The sequence below is a fragment of the Mobula hypostoma genome, chromosome 10, assembly GCF_963921235.1.
Source record: "Mobula hypostoma chromosome 10, sMobHyp1.1, whole genome shotgun sequence".
Classification (NCBI taxonomy): Eukaryota; Metazoa; Chordata; class Chondrichthyes; order Myliobatiformes; family Myliobatidae; genus Mobula; species Mobula hypostoma.
The window spans coordinates 52,926,252-52,944,645 of NC_086106.1; the positions used below are offsets into that span (position 1 = coordinate 52,926,252).

Here is an 18,394-nt window from a genome sequence, read left to right on the forward strand (position 1 = left end):
GGGACGTGATCGGCAGGTGAGATGTGGTAAGGGGCCGGAGTAGGGAATAGAAGAAGAGGTGAGGGGAAGGGAATTTTTTTTAACTGGATGGAGAAATGAATATGCATGTGATCAGGTTGGAGGCTCCCCAGGTGGAATATGAAGTGTTGCATCTCCAACCTGAGAGTGGCTATACTGTAGGACAAGAGGAGGACATGAACTGACATGTTGGAACGAGAATGGGGATTGGAATTAAGATGGTTGACTACTGGGAAATTCTGATTTTTGTGTATGGAATGGAGGTACTTGCCAAAGTGGTCTCCCAATTTACGTTGGGTCTCACCAATGTCGAGGATGCTGCATTGGGAGTACTGAACATAATTAGATAACATCAACAGATTGCAGGTGAAATGTTGCCTCACCTGGAAGGACTGTTTGGGGCCCTGAATGGAGGTAAGTGAAGAAGTGAGTGGGCAAGTGTAGTATTTCTGTTGCTTGTAGGGATTTATGCCAGGAGGGAGAGTAGAGGGGAGGAACAAATGAGCAAGGTAACTGTGGAGTGAATGACCTTTGTAGAAACAGGGAATAGAGGAGAGAAAGGTAAGGATGAGTTTGGCGGAAGTTACGGAGAATGGTGTGTTGGATGCAGAAGCTCATGGGGTGGCAGGTGAGGGCAAGAGGAACTGTATCCTCGTTAAGGTGGCTAGAGGATGGGATGAATGTGGATATCTGGGAAATGGAGGAGGTGAGGGCAGCATCAATGGTGGAGGAAGGGAAACCCCATTGTTGAAGAAGTAAGACATCTCTAATGTCCTAGAAAGGAAAGCCATGTCATGGGAACAGATGCGGTGGAGACAAAGGAACTGAGAAAAGAGAATAGCATTTTTACAGGAGTCGGGTGGGAAGAGGTAGAGTCAAGATAGCAGTGGGAATTGATAGGCTTATAAAAGACATCAGTAGTTGGTTTGTCTCCAGAGATGGAGACCAAGAGATCTAGAGAGGGGAGAGAGATGTCTGAAATGGGTCAGGTGAACTTGAGGGCATGGTGGAAGTTGAAGACAAAGTTGATGAAATTGACGAGCTCAGCATGGGTGCATGAAGCAGCACTAATGTAATTGGCAATGTAGCACAGAGAGAGTTGGGTAGCATTAACAGGGAAGGATTATTATAATGCTTGAACAGTGATATACTGTATATTCCAACAAGAGTTGGAGTATATCTGCTCATTAATGGATATTAAATATAACTTAGCAGCTCATTCACATTTCTATCATGATCAAAGATCGCTTTCAGCTTTACTTAGTGTTTACCAATTTTAGCAAGGAGCAAACTAAGGCTCAGTTTATCTTTTCAGTCTAATCTAAATAGGACTTGATCTGAAGATGCGATTCCCTGTAGTGGCTTTGCCCATGCATTGGAATATCATGAATGCAGTTTTTTAACTTTGTTTTTGATGTGTGTTGCCCATTGACAAATATATGCGAAAGGAGTTAAGACGCAAAAAAAGATTTTCTTACCTTTTATTGCTAGTGACCTAGGTCTCAATTCACCATTGTTTAATAAGTGTCTGTTATTGTTTAAAACTTTTGGTTGTGACGTCCAGGAGAACCACTGGCAAACCGTTAGAACAGAAAACAAAGCTATGCCAAGCATGTCCTTGCCTTAGAAATTACCTAGGGTTACCCATAGCCCCCTATTTTTCTGAGCTCCATGTACCTGTCCAGGAGTCTTTTACAAAACCCTATTGTATCCGCCTCCACCACCATCGCTGGTAGCCCATTCCACATGCTCACCACTCTGCGTAAAAAAAAAAAGAGAAGACGACAACTTACCCCTGACATATACACCTCTATCAGGTCACCTCTCATCCTCTGTCGCTCCAAGGAAAATAGGCCAAGTTCGCTCAACCTATTCTCATAAGGCATGCTCCCCAATCCAGGCAACATCCTTGTTGCACCCTTTCTATGGTTTCCACATCCTTCCTGTAGTGGGATGACTGGAACTGAGCACAGTACTCCAAGGGGGTCTGACCAGGGTCCTATATAGCTGCAGCATTACCTCTCATAAGTGCCTAATTTATCTTGTACTTTCAGAGCACTTTTCAGTGTGATAGAGTATTATTTCAGTTTGGAAAAGATGGCATACTATCTTGTCTTTTGTGATTGCTAGTAAATCACATTGATGTTTGCAAAGAATGAAGTATTGCTCTGACATTCCCAAAGGGTATTTATAGATGCAGTGCAGAACAGGATTTACCAGCACATTGAGCTGCGCGCCCAGCACCCCAACCATTTAATCCTAACCTAATGATAGGACAATTTACAGTGACTAATTAACCTACTAACTGGTATGACTGTGGGATGAAACTCACGTGGTTATGGGAGGAATGTACAAACTTTCTTACAGAGGACATTGGAATGAACTCTGAACTCTTGACAACTCGAGCTGTAATAGTCTTGCGCTAATCGCAAGGCTATCAGAGCACTCTTTAAAGAAAATAGAAATATGAGGGGTATGCACCGGGTAAATGCAAACAGTTTTGTTCTACTGAGGTCGTGTGAGACTGGAAGTAAAGAACATAGGTTAAAGGTGAACTGTTTAAGAGGAATCTGAGGGACGCAAACTTTATTCAGCGAGTGATACAAGTGTGGAATGAGTTGCAAGTGGAAGTGGTGCATGTAGGTTTGATTGCAGTTTTTAAGAGATAAGTACAGTACACTGCTGGGGGGTGGTGGGTATGGAAGGCAGCGGGTTGATACGAGATAGAAGAATGACAATTCGGCAAGGACCTATATCTGTCCTGCAGTACTCTGTGACTATGACTCTTTCAGCAAAAAAAAATCAAGATATTACTTTAACCTAATAAGGATCAGGATAACACCTGTTCTGGACCTTGGATGGATGGATGGAAGGTTGGGATTGAGCTATTGGATAAGTATCAGAATCACATTGAAAATCAATACCAATCAGGATCAGATTTATTATCACCGACTGGTGTGGTGAGACTTGTTGTTGTGCAGTAGGAGTACTGTGCAAAGATATAAAATCACTATAAATTAAAAAAATAAATAGTGCACAAATAGAGGAAGTAGTGTTCGTAGGTTTGATACACCATTCAGAAATCTAATAGTGTAGGCTGAAGAAGCTGTTTGTGCATCATTGTGTGTGCATCTTCCGACTCCTCTAACTCCTGCCCAATGGTAGTAACGTGGAAGTGAAAAAACATTTACAATTAATTAATCTAGTTATAAAATAATAGGTTTGCACTGCGGACAAAGTAAAAGATTGGAATAATACCATTAAATATCTTAAGATACTTTCATGAAATTTAATCCCTTTTTCTCTCATTTTAAATTGAATCCATAGTTCCAAAAAAGAAACTGTCCTCCATGTATGAAATAAGCCAAGTGCTATATTGTTTTAAATTAGAATTATTTCATTCACTAAGTGAGTTTCTAATATCATGTCAGTTGCAAAAAGTTTTTTCAAATTGCTTATGACTCTGCCACTCTTGGCTTAATGAAGCCCAGGTAATGTTTTGGTACTGGTTCATTTATATATTCTTTCATTTATAATAACGTTTACTCTTGCATAAACAATCAACTCTGAAATAGAACTGTTTATTTAGTGCGAGTGGAACTATTTGCAGTTTGCTGCTTAACATAAAGCAGAGTTAGCATATTTTCTTTAAGTCAATTGAAACTTGGAGAGGGATAAAGATAGAGAATTGTTTAATAGATGCTGTTAGCATTAAAGCTAAGGCAAGGTGTGAAAGGAAAGAGTTAATGGGGTTGATTTTGACTTTTGGGCGATCAACAGGCGGAGCACAACCAGGAGCTCACCCGTACCCACAGAGAAGAGGCAGCCACGAATTTCAGGCACCGGCCTCACTAACGTCAGGCCAGCAAGTTGTGGGGCACCAAGCAGGCATCCTGATGCAGTTCGCAGGAATAAGACTGGCCAATATCGGACCACCTCAGCCGTCGTCAAGGTATGTATGGGTGAGGTTGGATTCTTAGAGCAGCAGTAGCCCAATTTATTTTGTGAGATCTTCCAGAGGAGACCATTTTACTACTTTATCTATCTTTTAAATTATGTTCATCAAGTTCAAGTTGATGATTGCCATGCTGAGTTGAATATATTTGGAGCCAAGGTATATTATCAGAGTCTGGTTTATTATTACTGAAATTTATTGTTTTGTGGCAAGAATACAGTGCAAGATATAAGAAGTTATTAGAAGTTACAGTAATAAAATGGTATAAAAAAAGGTTTCAAAGGTACATTTAATGTCAGAAAAATGTATACAATATACATCCTGTGTTGTAGCGTGGATGAAATTACCGGAGAGACAGAGTCACTGGTAGAAACAAAGCAGCTTCTTTATTCGACGCAACAAGGTACAGCAGGCATCTTCCAGACGGAGACGCTTTCTGCAGACAGGTCTGTTAGCTCAATGTGGGCTTGATATTTATGTGCTAAACACAAAGGCAATCGCTACTTAAAAAGTTATAGACAATGCTTCCTTTTGAAGCTACATACAAACATCACACCTTTGGATTTCACCTTTTCCTTCCGACGCCAACATGTCTGGGTTGGTATCCACAGCCTTTAGTTCAATCCACAATACATTTATTTGGCATTTTACGTGCTAACATAGAAGACAATTAATATTTATAATGTATAGATAATACTGTCTTTGAAACTACAGCATCAGGCGCCAGAAGCATCTGGTATTTACACCTTTTAGGAAGCCCATTGTGGTGGACTCGATCCACAGTCCTTTGTCAAACAGTTAAAATAGAAGTCTGGTGGCCAAAGTCATAAGTGTAAACAAATCATCTACCCCAAAAAAATCCACTCTAACAGTCCCTCCTCTTGGCCCTCCTGGACAAATTAAATTTGTATCAGGAAAGGCCAACCTAGGAGGATCTGCTCAAATAGGGCAGCGAAAATGCCCTGTCTTGAAATTCCCCCCCAATTTTATGTACCTGGATATCTATCCTAGCATTACCTAATTGCTACTTACCAAATGTTAAGCAGAGAGGCTGTTCCAAGTCTTTAGGAATGCAGCTCCTTTCGTGTGCAGGCTGACTGCATCTTAATCACATTCATTTGTCTTCAACCCTTTATCCTCTGGTCACTGAAACTCTCCTTCCAGGAGCACCCACAGGCTCTCTCATCGATGTACAGGAAGGGGTTGGGGTGGCCTCTACGTAAATGTCTACAAGGACCTCTCCCCAGTGGCACTCCCTTCTGAACTGTTCTGTTAACCACTGGCTCAACTGCTGAAAAGGGCCCAGCTTCTCAGACTGGGGGTGACTGTTTTCAGATGCCGTGTGCAGTCTGAAATGCCATTGAAGTGGTGGAACTTGCCATCTCTGCTTTAACTCAAAAATCCCTCCCCATCTATTTCCCAAATAATTTTCTGTATTATGCTATAAAATTAATCATCTACCTTCAGCAACCAGCTTTCTTTACAGAGTACCATCGTCATCACACTTTAGCAGGCTATTCATGGTTTTCCAACACGATCTCAGTGTCTGCTGCCACGCTCTCAGCGTTTTCTGCCTTTGTGTTTTCCCCGGGTATGTTTTCATCAGCTGTGGTCAGGTCTGCCATGGCCGGCTGCTGTTCCTCTCTTAGGTTCTCTGTAATTACATGGTTACTGGGTACATTGGTTCCCCACTCCGTCTGTGGGAGCAACAAGAGGGTGGGTCGTATGCTTTAACCTGAGTCCAGTGTTTCCACTGGCTGCCTCGCCGAGTCTGTACACAGACACATGTATCATTGGCTAAGAATACCGTCTGTGGTCCTATCCACCTGGGGGCAAACCCTGGCCTTTCTGGCAGTACCCTCACCATAACTTGGTCACCGGGCTGTCCTCTTGTCCTCTTTCTGATCAGCAATTCGCTGCTGTTGTTTCGCTCGATCCTTTAATACTTTAAGTTGGTTACAAAGGTCTTTCACATATTGGGTCATTCTATCCCTGCAAGCCCCAGGCTCCCTGCAACCTGTAATTACCCCATAAGGGAGTGGCATTGCTCGCCCCATCAATAATTCGTAGGGGCTGAGACCCAAAGTGCGGTTCGGGGTTGCGCGCAATCTCATCAAGATTCCTGGTAATACATCCACCCATGTCTTTCCTGTCTCAGCTATAGCTTTGGCTAACGCACTCTTGATTGTTCGGTTCATCCTTTCTACCATCCCTGAACTCTGGGGATGGTAGGGTATGTGGAACTGTTGTTGAATCCCTAGTAGTTGGCACATTTCCTTCATCACTTTCCCCGTGAAATGTGCTCCCTGATCTGAATACACCTGAACTGGGGTTCCCCACCTTGGGAGGAGTTCTTGAACTAGGATCCATGCAGCGGTATGGGCGGTGCAGTCCCTTGTTGGGAAAGTCTCTACCCACCGAGTGAAGTGATCCATAATTACTAGACAGTAGCTTTTTCCCCTGCTTTTTGGCAGGGGCCCTGTGAAGTCTATCTGGATGGTTTCCCAGCGTCCCCTCGGCCGAGGCTGAGTTGCCAACCCTTTACCAGGATAATGCTGGGCACAAATGATACAACGGCGGCAGAATTTCTCAGCATCCCCTCCCATCCCTGGCCACCACCAGTCCTATCGGAGGGTTGTGATCATGCTCTGCCTTCCCTGATGCATCATCCCATGATACAACTTTAGTAGTATCTGTCCACCGTGGGGCCACCGTGACTCTTTCCTCCCCGGGTGTCCAGCACCCATCTGATCCCTCCTTTGCTCCTTTTCTCTTCTCCTCCATTTTTCCTTCTCTTCTGCCGCTACCTCTTCATATCATTTTACTAAGCTGGCTTCTGTCATTTCCTCCTGCACACTTGCAATTTCAATTGCCTCTTGTTCCCCTGCTGCCTTATTTGCAGAAATGTCTGCCCTCGGAGGAACTGGGAAAACTTTATGTTCTAGAATGGCTACAGTCTCTCTGAGTATCCCCTTGTGTTTTGTTCCTTTGCTATACCCTGAACAGCGGTCAGTGTGTCAGTTTGTATAGGGTCCTGCTTAGGGGGTTTATACAGACCCTCCTCTGTTTTAACTGGGTCTATCTTTAACTACTCACAGTCTTGCTTGTGTATTCTGCTGGTTGTGCGAGTTCGCTGCCCCTGACTCGTCCATATTATTTCTCCCTTTTCCGAATCAATAACAGCTCCTGCTTCCCTTAGGATGTCTATTCCAAGGATCGTGCCCTCATTATTTGGACATACCCAGAAATACACTGGAAGCTGCACTCTAGCGATTTCTAATATTTGCTTCTCGCTTCTTTCTGCTTTTACTGTTTTTCCTCCTACACCCCTGATATAACTGGCCTGTCCGGTTGTTGGTAAGGGTAAGTCTGTTATCGATACCGATGCCCCTGTGTCCACTAACATATTGCATTGCCGTCCCCCTAGCAATGCCATTATGTACATCCGTGAGTCACCAGAGCTGGCAGTGGAGCCCACTGCCACATCCTTTTCTGCCTTAAGAGGCGCTGTCACTAACTCTTTGATCTGATTGACAGTCAGATTGGTTGCTGATGGGGTGAGAGACTGGGTGTCTGCTGTGACCTTTGCCTGGGTTTCCCCCCTCCCTTTTGAACACTGTCTCCAGCCATGTCCCGATAGGCCACAGCTGTAGCATATCAACTCCTTCTCTGTCTTATACCTGGTCCGGCTTATAGTTTGCTTGGTGCCCTGACTGCTGGCAAGCAAAACAAACCCTCCGGGACATCACAGCAGTTGCATCCACTATACCCACTTTACGATTTCTCTTGCATTTTCTTTGGTCTATCTCACTGGCTCATGAAACTATCTCAGAGTAGTTGGACCTTACCATTATGCCTAAATCTAAAACTCCTTGGTGGGCTGAACTCAGACCTTCCTTCAGCATTTTTAGGAAGACTTGGTCATCCCTCCCTGGCTTATCCAACCCAGAATACTCCTCGTACACTCGATATTTACGCTCTGCATAATCCATGGCTGTCTCGTCAGCTTTTTGAATCATTGCCATTATTGTTCCCCAGCTACTCTTGCCTCCCCCCAGCCGCTGCCTCACTTCCCCTTTAAAAGAGCGATTACCTTTCTTAATTACTGGCGTTCCCGGTAGTTGCTCATGTACCATCCCGCCCTCCCTGGGCCATACTGTCCCACATATTCCTCAGGCACTTGGCTTTCACTAACACATAGACGGGTGGCAGTTAAACAGTACATACTTAAAACCACAGAGTATGTATTCCACAATCTGCCTCTCCTTTGAGTACCCGAACTCATGATGGCTGCCATATTCCTCTGCATCACACTTGCACACGCATACACTAAAATGCAGCTCCCCGAACGAGTATACATGCCCCCACGCTGGCATCTCGAACCATCCCGTTGGTTACCACCTTTCGCAACTGGTGGTCCAAGTCTCACCAAGTTAACTAAGTTAACATGCAAAGATTCCTCACTTACATAAACACACATGCACACACTACTTTTATATCTACCAGTTCAGTTCTCCATGTTCGTGTACCTCGTGACCCGTGCACCACTGACCGAACAGATCCAAGTGTGAGTGTTATTTTAGAAAAATACTCACCAACTTAAGACTGCTAGTAACGCTGGCCACACGACGGGTCACGAAGGTATCCCACTTCTGACACCAAATGTTGTATCGTGGATGAAATTACTGGAGAGACAGAGTCACTGTTAGATACAAAGCAGCTTCTTTATTCGACACAAGGTACAGCAGGCATCTTCCAGACGGAGACGCTTTCCACAGACAGGTCTGTTAGCTCAATGTGGGCTCGATATTTATATGCTAAACACAAAGGCAATCGCTACTTAAAAAGTTATAGACAATGCTTCCTTTTGAAGCTACATACAAACATCACACCTTTGGATTTCATCCTTTCCTTCCGACGCCAACATGTCTGGGTTGGTATCCATAGCCTTTAGTTCAATCCACAATACATTTATTTGGCATTTTATGTGCTAACATAGAAGACAATTAATATTTATAATGTATAGATAATACTGTCTTTGAAACTACAGCATCAGGCGCCAGAAGCATCTGGTATTTACACCTTTTAGGAAACCCATTGTGGTGGACTCGATCCACAGTCCTTTGTCAAACAGTTAAAATAGAAGTCTGGTGGTCAAAGTCATTTAAGTGTAAACAAATCATCTACCCCAAAAAAATCCACTCTAACATCCTGAAATGGTTTTTTTTCGCAACCATCCACAAAAACAGGAGTGCCCCAAAGAATGAATGACAATTAAATGTTAGAACCCCAAAGTCCCCCCAATTCCCCTCTCCCACGTGTAAGCAGCAGCAAAGCAATGATCCCCCCCCTCCCCCACCAGCAAAAAAAAGCATCGGCGCCCTCCACTGAGCACTCAAACATGCAACAATGCAACGGCAAAGACAAAGACTACTCGTTCACCCGGTATTCGACATACCACAGGCTGGCGCGCTCCCTCTCTCTCCCTAATAAGGGAGAAAGGGTTGTCTCCATTTCACAGCAAGAGGGGAGACGTAACAAACAACTTGCTGATTTACAATGTTAAAAGTCCATTGTGTTGCTTTTTCCGAGCTCTGTGCCCAAAGATCTCGGGTCACTGAGCACACAGCCAGAGATCTTCCGTCTCTCACGACACTCCGATTTCCTGCTGGGACACGTCCGTCCGTCTCCAGAGCCATGAGATCCCAGGACTCTGAAGGCGAGCTAATTTCTTAGGCCGCATCCTTGGCATATCAAATAATGGCCAGTCTTGAAACCCTGAGAGCGTGTTCCATTCCCACAAAGAACTGAAGTCAGCGTGTAACTCCAGCTCAGGGTCTTCAAAAGAACCCTGAAAAGGAAAAATAGAGATATTAAAGATGGAAATAGAGCTGTTTCGGAAGATGCAAGCAAAGCAGTGGCTGTTAGGTGTCGTCTCCTCCTAAGCTTATAGTAATAGCAAGATAATACTTATGGCTTCATGGACTGTCGAATAATCTGATGGCAGAGGGGAACAAGCAGTTCATAAAGCACTGTATTTCCTCCCTGATGGTAATAACGAGAAGAAGGCAAGTCCCCAATGGTAAGGTTCCTTAATGATGGGCACATACTGTCTTCTTGAGCTGCCAAGGTACTGTTTTTTGTAGATGTCCTTGATGGTGGGTGGGGGGGGTGAGGATGTGGGAGGGGGCTTGAGACAGTACTGGCTGAGTATATAACCCTCTGCAGCCACTTTCTGTTCTGTGTATTGGAGCCTCTATACCAGACAGTCAGAACCAGTCAGAGTGCCTGCCACAGTTTACCATAAATTCTGGTGTATAAGCTGAGAATTTGGCTCTAAATATTTTTGCTCCTAAAATTAGGAGGTCGGCTTATACAGAGGGTGCCAATTTTGGAAAAACAAATACACGGAAGACAGGTCGTATTTATTGGCTGTTTTTGAGTCAAATTCATTCCACTGTCGCCTGAATTCTGTGAATGGTTTGTTTAAACTCACATTTAGTGGCTGGAGCACAGATATCAAACCACCGGGGATGACTGCAATGTCCGTATTTTCAGCTTTCAATGCTGCTTTTGTCTCATTTGACAAGTGTGCTTTGAACATGGCCCAGACATGTAGCGACTTTTCCTTCCTGAAACCTTGGGGACGTTGACGCCACACCTCTTTAACCCACTTCAAGCAACCCGCTTCGTCCATCTGGCAGCGTTTTTGGACGTAAACAACAACACTCCGTGGGAATTTTCTGAGCAATCTTTGTTTTTGTCTTAACACAAGATCATGTCTATTCATAAATCGGGTGCACCAGCTTCGAGTAGCTTTGAAATTTTCGCTGACCTCATGGTGTTTTTCATCCCATTTCAACGCTTGAACTCGAATCACTTCTCTGGTAACAATGTATCCAGACGATCGCTGGTGATTCACCGACTCTAAAACTTTTTCTTCCAGTTCTGGCCACTGGCATGTTTTCCTGCGGTTTGCACATTTCGTCTCTGGCATTTTCCTCAGCATGTCCTCTGCCTTTCTCCACTCTCTCACTTGTTTCTCATTTACACTAAACTTTTTAGCAGCTGCAGAATTATTCATTCCTTTAGCAAAATCAACAACCTTCGGCTTGAAGCCAGCATCATATCACATTTGTTTTAATCTTTTGTACATGGTGGTCGCAAACTCAATACTGAGTACACGTACTGATCCCGCCACCCCGTGTTATGTTTTAACGAGATTACGATGGGCGCTAAGTGGTTTCACGGGGGTTACATTCCGGAGGATTCTTTACCATTGGAGACCTAATCCAAAATTTCCCTCCCTGATTTATTTATTAAGAATTCGCTTACAATGCTCTACAATGTGTAGGCCTGTTTTCTTAGCAGGTACTGGGTCTCAAAATTTTCAGGTTCCGGATCCGGCAAAGATATTGTAATCTTTTCTGGTTAAATCAAAAACCTCTACAAAAGGGGTCGGCTTATACAAAGGTAACATAAAAAAGTCACTTTTTTAACCTTGAAAATGGAGGATCGGCTTATGCTCCGGAATATACGGTATATGTAGAAATTTGCTAAGTCTTTGGTGATATACCAGATATCCTCAAACTGCTAGAGAAGTATAGCCACTAGCTTGCCACCTTTGTGATTGCATCAGTGTTCTTGGGCCAGGATAGATCCTCTGAGATGTTGACATCCAAGAACTTGAAGCTGCTCACCTTTTCCATTACTGACCCCTCAATGAGAATTGGTGTGTTTTCTCCCATTTTCCCCTTCATGAAGTCCACAATATGTTATTGTTTTTCTTCCTAGTTACTCAGAATCATGCTTGGATTTTCCACCTTCTGTTTATCAATGTACAGTAGATACATGTGTAGAATACGGACAGTGGTCCCCATCTTTGGAGTTTTGACTACTTTGCTCTGAATCCTTTAACTTTGAGCTGGGAAATTCGTGGCATTCGAAGTCCCATTCCATGTCAGCAGCAAATTCCTTTTGCTGTTCGTTGTGTGAAATGAAATAGCTGTCTTTAATTCCTGACTCTGATTCTGTGAAATGTTGATTCCGAAAGATATTCATGAGAGGTGTTGTCTGAAGCTACTGTGTATTCAGCTGACCTAGAGGAGATGAGCAAGATAATTGTATCAGAAATTTCCACTTCTCAGTTTTCCTTTATTTTAAGAAAAGTTCTGTGTCCTGCTTTTATCTGGTATCCTTACACTATTATTAAGGTCACTAAATTTGCCTAAGGGAATGGTGTTAATTGAGAATAAATGAAAGATAAATTAAGGACTGTAAAGTAGTGGGTAGTCTCGGATTTTCCATCAGATCCCCATGTCCTTATTTTCAAATGGAGGTTGGATAATATATTGGATAAAATCATAAAGAGACGTATATTTGACAAACTTGGAGGTCAGGGTTTAAGTTGGTTTTGTTTTTCCTTTGTGACTTTGAGTTTTGGATATAAGAATCTTTATTTTATGTTTTTGGATTGCGTGAGGTATTAAACTGAATAAAGTTTAATTGAATATAAAGGAGATACATTAATTCATAACTGAACTGCAAATTTAGTTTGTCAAAATAAGGTAGATTGAAGTACATCTGTAATATGACAATACAGAACTTGGAACTTGACTGAACTGAACCTATCTGACTGATTATTATCTTCATTTGATATTACAGATTAGCACAATGACTTTCTAGTGCCATACTTCTTCATTTCAAGGTTTTCACAACTTATTTACTATATTCTGTTACATTTTTTGAACTACAGAATTGTATATCAATGGACAAAATGCAGTCTGCAGAAGAAGACAGCAGAACTTAAAACTGGGACCAAATAACTGAGTTGGATTTTTTTTTGCATTTGTTGTAGTCTGGGACAATATGGCTGAAGTTTATGTAGTCTGTAGGAAATGCAAAAAATTGGTTGATTGTCTTGTTTTTAATCTTCATTGGTAAAAGATAAATGATGGCTATGCTTTGGGGAGAAAAAAACTTGCATTTATGAAGGTTAACTGCCAAATGATGTGGCCATTGTTATAAGAACAGGCATGATGGTGTTTTGCATGCAGTGGGATGTCATATTAATTTGTTTATGTGTTACCGATCTGGTTTGGTAGATGAATATTGGTCACTATAACGAGAACTCTTTTGGATTTCGTTTTTGCTTGACCTCTCTGAATGACAGCACTTCAAGCAGCATTTTGCAGTAGTGGAAAAGAAAACGCTAAACCGAGTGAGCAAATTTGTAAGGAACTTTAAATGGACTGCACAACCAGTTTAATTTTTCTGAAGAATTTGCATTACACAGGTTTGTTTTGTAGCCACAATACGAATTTTACTTCTAATGCACTGTTTTATTCCTGCCTTTGTTTAATATGAACAAGCAATGCAAGGTAACCAATGGTGGATACTGGTAAGCAACTGAGGATTTAGCGTGCTAAGATCCAACAATTCAAAAGGGAGCCCCTTGGCGTTTTCTACTGTCAGTGCAACAGATTAAGCAAGTTCAAAAGGTCTCAGGATGGAGGCATGTCAGCCAAACAGTGTTTGGAAACAGAGAAAAAGAGTTTTTTAAATTATACCAAAATAAATATTATTCATACTAAAATATTTACAAGAATAAACCATGCAATACGTTTTATTCTTACATTCATGGTCAATGCATTACATATCTATTACATTCCTTAAAAGCAATAGGACTGTTGCCACTTGTGGCCAGTTGGGGTAGTTCACTCCTACAATAATTGAGGGGCCTCCTCACCCAACCCAGCCCTTTCCTGTGAAGTAGCAGAAGAACCCTATACTGTGGTGGTCCCACACCGAGCCCTTGCCGTGGCTGCACCAAGCTTCAATGCATCCCTCATCATGTACTCCTGCAGTCTGGAATGTGCCAGGAGCATTACTCTATGGACATCTCGATGTGCTGGCAGACCAACAAGTTTCAGGCAGACCACGGGGAGCCTTTAACCAAGTTGATCTGCATCAGCACTTGATGTCCCTGGAAATAGATCACAGTCTGTCACACAGCTGCTTGTGATTAAACATGACCCAAGCCCTTGCATCTCTCACCACACCCCTTTTGTAAACTCACGGTCCATAATGAGGTGATCAATTATCTTGTCCCCACTCCAGTCATCCCAAGGGCAGTGCCTGGTGGGAGTGATGGTCCAGGAAGGATCTGACTGGGAGTGCCCCTCTCAATGCCATCCATACATGGTCTTGGTGCCTGTTGGTGAGGTCTTGCAATAAGATGGCGCCGGTAACTGGCGACTTTGCTTGTGCTCTCCCGAGCAAACTGCCCTCTCCACTATCCAATACCCAAGAAACCCTTCTAAACCTCCAATTTAGCAAGATCAAGATGAACAACACCCTGGCGAAGCTACTGACCCAGCTGGACACCACCACGCCAGAACTGCTTCTTAAACTCTGGACCACACCTGGACCCGACCAAGGAGGCCCACCACATTCCCGGAGCCCCGTGGTCTGCTACGCTGCCGGAGCGCTTGGAGACACAACCCATTCCGACCAGCACCTCTCCGGAGCAGATGGCCACACAGAAGTGACGGCAGAGACCTCAAGGTGCCCCAGACGCTTCCCCGGAGCGACCACTGTAAAGCCCCGTTGGTGACCATCCACAGCTGCTGGAGGTGAGGCCTCCGAGGCTCGACTGGAGCGGAGGCCTCCGCAACTGTGACTCGGCTTACGGACTTGTTTCAACAAGGAGCACGGCCATCTGGGATTAAGTGTCGGCTTCGGGGCCCGACCCAATCGACAGCCTGGGCCCCCGGCAGCTGGAAGTGGCAGCGGAGCCTCCCCTGTTACTCGGCCCCACCCAGGACGCGTCCACCTACCTCAAAGAGCTGACAACAACACACTGCATCGATGGAAACCTGGAAAGATGCACTACTTACCGAGGAAGCGTGGGAAAAGAGCTGGGCTGCTGGTCAGATTGAAGCTGAGGGGCTTTAGGGTCCCGATGCCCACCATCCTGCTAGCCAATGTGCAAGCCATAGAGAATAAGGTGGATGATCTTAAAGGGAGACTCACCTACTGCGGGGAGATGCAGAACTGCTGTGTATTCTATTTCACCGAGACCTGGCTCTCCCCTGACATCCCCGACTGTGCCATCCGACCGGAGGGATTTTCGATCCATCGGATGGACCGCACGGCGTCTTTGGGCAAGGCGAGGGGAGCTGGTGTCTGCCTACTGATCAACGCCGCGTGGTGCTCGGACACAGTGGCATTGACAAGATCCTGAATCCCGGACCAGGAACACTGGTCGGTGAAGTGTCGTCCCTACTATCTGCTACGGGAATTCACCTCGGTCATACTGACAGCGGTCTACATTCCGCACCCCCCCCCCCCAGGCGGACATGGAGTGTGCTCTGAACGTACTGTATGCCAACATCAGTGAACTTGAGACCAGGTATCTGGAGGCTTTGATTATTACAGCCGGGGACTTTAACGAGGCCAACCTGCCAACCTCAGAAAGGCGCTGCCAAAGTTATACCAACATGTCTCCTGCCCCGCTAGAGGTCCGAATATACTTGACCACTGCTACACAGCTGTCAAGGATGCCTACCATTCCGTCCCACGACTTCACTTCGGAAAATTGGACCATCAGGCCGTACTCCTCCTCCCGGCTTACAAACAGAAACTGAAGTGAGAGGTTCCGGTGTCAAAAGTAGTGTTGCGTTGGACGGAGGAAACGGATGAGGTCCTCCGTGACTGCTTTGAATTGGTGGACTGTTTAGTATTCAGGGACTCGGCAGCTAACCTCGAGTATGCTTCAGCTGTCACGGACTTTATTTGGAAATGCATGGAGGACTGTGTGTCTCACAAGATGATCCGGGTATTTCTTTACCGGGAAGCTTGCATGAATTATGAGCTCAGGTCCCTTTTAAAGGCTAGAGCTGTGGCTTTTATTTCAAGGGATACCAGTCGCTACACGGAATCCAGGCGTGAACTCCGGAAAGCCATTAAGGGTGCCAAGAAGCAATATCGAGCCAAGTTGGAAGCCTAGGCTAACCAGAGGGATGCCAGTAGACTATGACAGGGTCTAAATGAGATCACTAGGCACAAAGAAAAGGCTGGGAATATCAATAACTGTGGTGCTTCTCTTCCTGACGAACTTAACGTATTCTACGCAAGATTCGAACAGAAGAGTGTCCCGCTCCCTCCAGATGAACCCAACCTGGTGGCATCGAGATTTATCGTCACCGAGGAGGATGTTAGAAGGGCCTTCCTGAAGATAAATACAAGAAAGGCGACGGGCCCAGATGGCGTCCCAGGACGGGTTCTCCGGGCCTGTGCAAGCGAGCTAGCTGGAGTCTTTGCTGATATCTTCAACTGCTCCTTGCTTCTGTCTAAGATCCCCTTGTGTTTTAAGAAGGCAACGATAATCCCAGTGCCGAAGAAGAGCAAGGTGGCATGCCTGCATGACTGTCGACCTGTGGCTCTGACATCAATTGCTATGAAGTGCTTCGAGAGATTGGTTATGGCACACATCAACCACAGCCTACCGGTCAACCTCGACGCTTTGCAATTTGCCTACCGGAGCAATAGGTCAACGTCAGATGCCATCTCTCTGGCCCTACATTCCTTCTTAGAACACCTGGAGAATAAAGATGCATACGTAGGGCTTCTTTTCATTGACTACAGCTCTGCCTTTAATATCATCATTCCAAATAATCTGATTCGTAAACTCCGGAACCTGGGCCTTAGCACTCAGATCTGCAGCTAGATCTTCAACTTCCTCACAGACAGGACCCGGCTGTAAAAATCGGGGACTAGCTCTCCTCTACAATCACTCTGAGCACCGGTTTCCCACAAGGCTGTGTACTCAGCCCCCTGCTGTACTCACTGTACACCCATGATTGTGTAGCCAAGTTTCCATCAAACTCAATATATAAGTTTGCTGATGACGCAACAATTGTAGGCCGTATCTCGGGTAATGATCAGTTTGAGTACCGAGAGGAAATTAAGAACCTGGTGACATGGTGCGAAGACAATAACCTATCCCTCAACGTCAGCAAGACTAAGGAATTGGTTGTTGACTTCAGAAGGAATAGCGGACCGCATGACCCAATTTACATCGGTGGTGTGCAAGTGGAACAGGTCAACAGCTTTAAGTTCCTCGGGGTCAATATCACAAATGACCTGACTTGGTCCAACCAAGTAAAGTTCACTGCCAAGAAGGCCCACCAGCGCCTTTACTTCCAGAGAAAACTAAAGAAATTTGGCCTGGCCCCTAAAACCCTAATTTTTATAGATGCACCGTAGAAAGCATTCTTCTCGGGTGCATCACAACCTGGTATGGAAGTTGCCCTGTCCAAGACCGAAAGCAGCTGCAGAAGATCGTGAACATGGCGCAGCACATCACACAAACCAATCTTCCGTTCTTGGACTCACTTTACACCGCACGCTGTCGGAGCAGTGCTGCCAGGATAATCAAGGACACGACCCACCCAGCCAACACACTTTTTTGTCCCTCTTCCCTCCAGGAGAAGGCTCAGGAGCTTGAAGACTCATACGGCCAGATTTGGGAACAGCTTCTTTCCAACTGTGATAAGACTGCTGAACAGATCCTGACCCGGATCTGGGCCGTACCCTGCAAATATCCGGACTTGCCTCTCGGTGTTTTTGCACTACCTTACTTTCCATTTTTCTATTTTCTATTAATGATTTATAACTTAAATTTTTAATATTTACTGAATTTTACTATTTTAAATATTTTTAATATTTAATATTTTAATCCAGGGAGTGGGAGCACAGAATCAAATATCGCTGTGGTGATTGTACGTTCTAGTACCAATTGTTTGGCGACAATAAGGTATAAAGTATAAGGCACTATGCCAGATGATTCAGACAGTTTGCTCAGGGAATCACCCCACTGTGTCCCTTGAGTTCTTCTCTTGCAGTGTCTGTAGGATGTTCTGGGTTGACTACTGCCTGATGGACCTGAAGGTGTTGCTCCGGAGGAACATTTCTCTTCCAGAGCAGGTTGTGTGACAGCATCCATTTGACTGGGATGCTGCACAGCAATGGGGCCAAACCCATCCTTTGCAACACTGAGGACAAAGAACCTTGGCACGTAATTGTACTTGATAGCTACATACTTGGGTTTCACACACAACCTGATGCAGCCACTCATGAAGGTGGTCATCATTTTGAGGCTGACATTGGGTACATTTCCCCCCTTGTTATCCAGAGACTTGTACATCGTAACCTCTCTGATCCGCTCCATCTTGGATACACCAAGTGTACCTGAAGATGGCTCAGGTGATTTCCAAGCTAGAAGAGTGGAGGACACCGATGTCCAGGTTCTTCCCAGTTATTGAGAGGGAACATCTTTCTCACAGCTCCTATTTCCTGGCGTGATGGTGAAGCTATCTATTTCTCACCCATTGATATGGACTGCACTGCAGATATCTG

At 44.6% G+C, this 18,394-nt stretch overlaps 1 protein-coding gene and 1 long non-coding RNA gene across 6 annotated transcripts in view; one reads left to right on the forward strand and one right to left on the reverse strand.

Annotated features, from left to right (window-relative positions):
* The window catches only part of klhl13 (kelch-like family member 13), a 231,730-nt gene that overhangs the window by 18,054 nt on the left and 195,282 nt on the right, over nucleotides 1-18,394 (forward strand). For 2 of the 5 annotated variants that reach the window (XM_063060495.1, XM_063060496.1), the window contains exon 2: nucleotides 3,799-3,970. The exons of 2 other annotated variants lie outside the window; for them this stretch is intronic. In XM_063060495.1, coding sequence (XP_062916565.1) covers nucleotides 3,915-3,970 — 56 coding nt within the window. In that variant the 5' untranslated portion in view covers nucleotides 3,799-3,914. Of the gene's footprint in view, nucleotides 1-3,798; nucleotides 3,971-18,394 lie in introns of those variants that run through there. One more of the 5 variants, XM_063060501.1, reaches the window with a different exon arrangement.
* The window catches only part of LOC134352905 (uncharacterized), a 71,409-nt gene continuing 62,582 nt past the window's right edge, over nucleotides 9,568-18,394 (reverse strand). The window contains exon 3 of the long non-coding RNA XR_010019499.1: nucleotides 9,568-9,824. This is a non-coding gene — a long non-coding RNA (uncharacterized LOC134352905). The remainder of the gene's footprint in view (nucleotides 9,825-18,394) is intronic.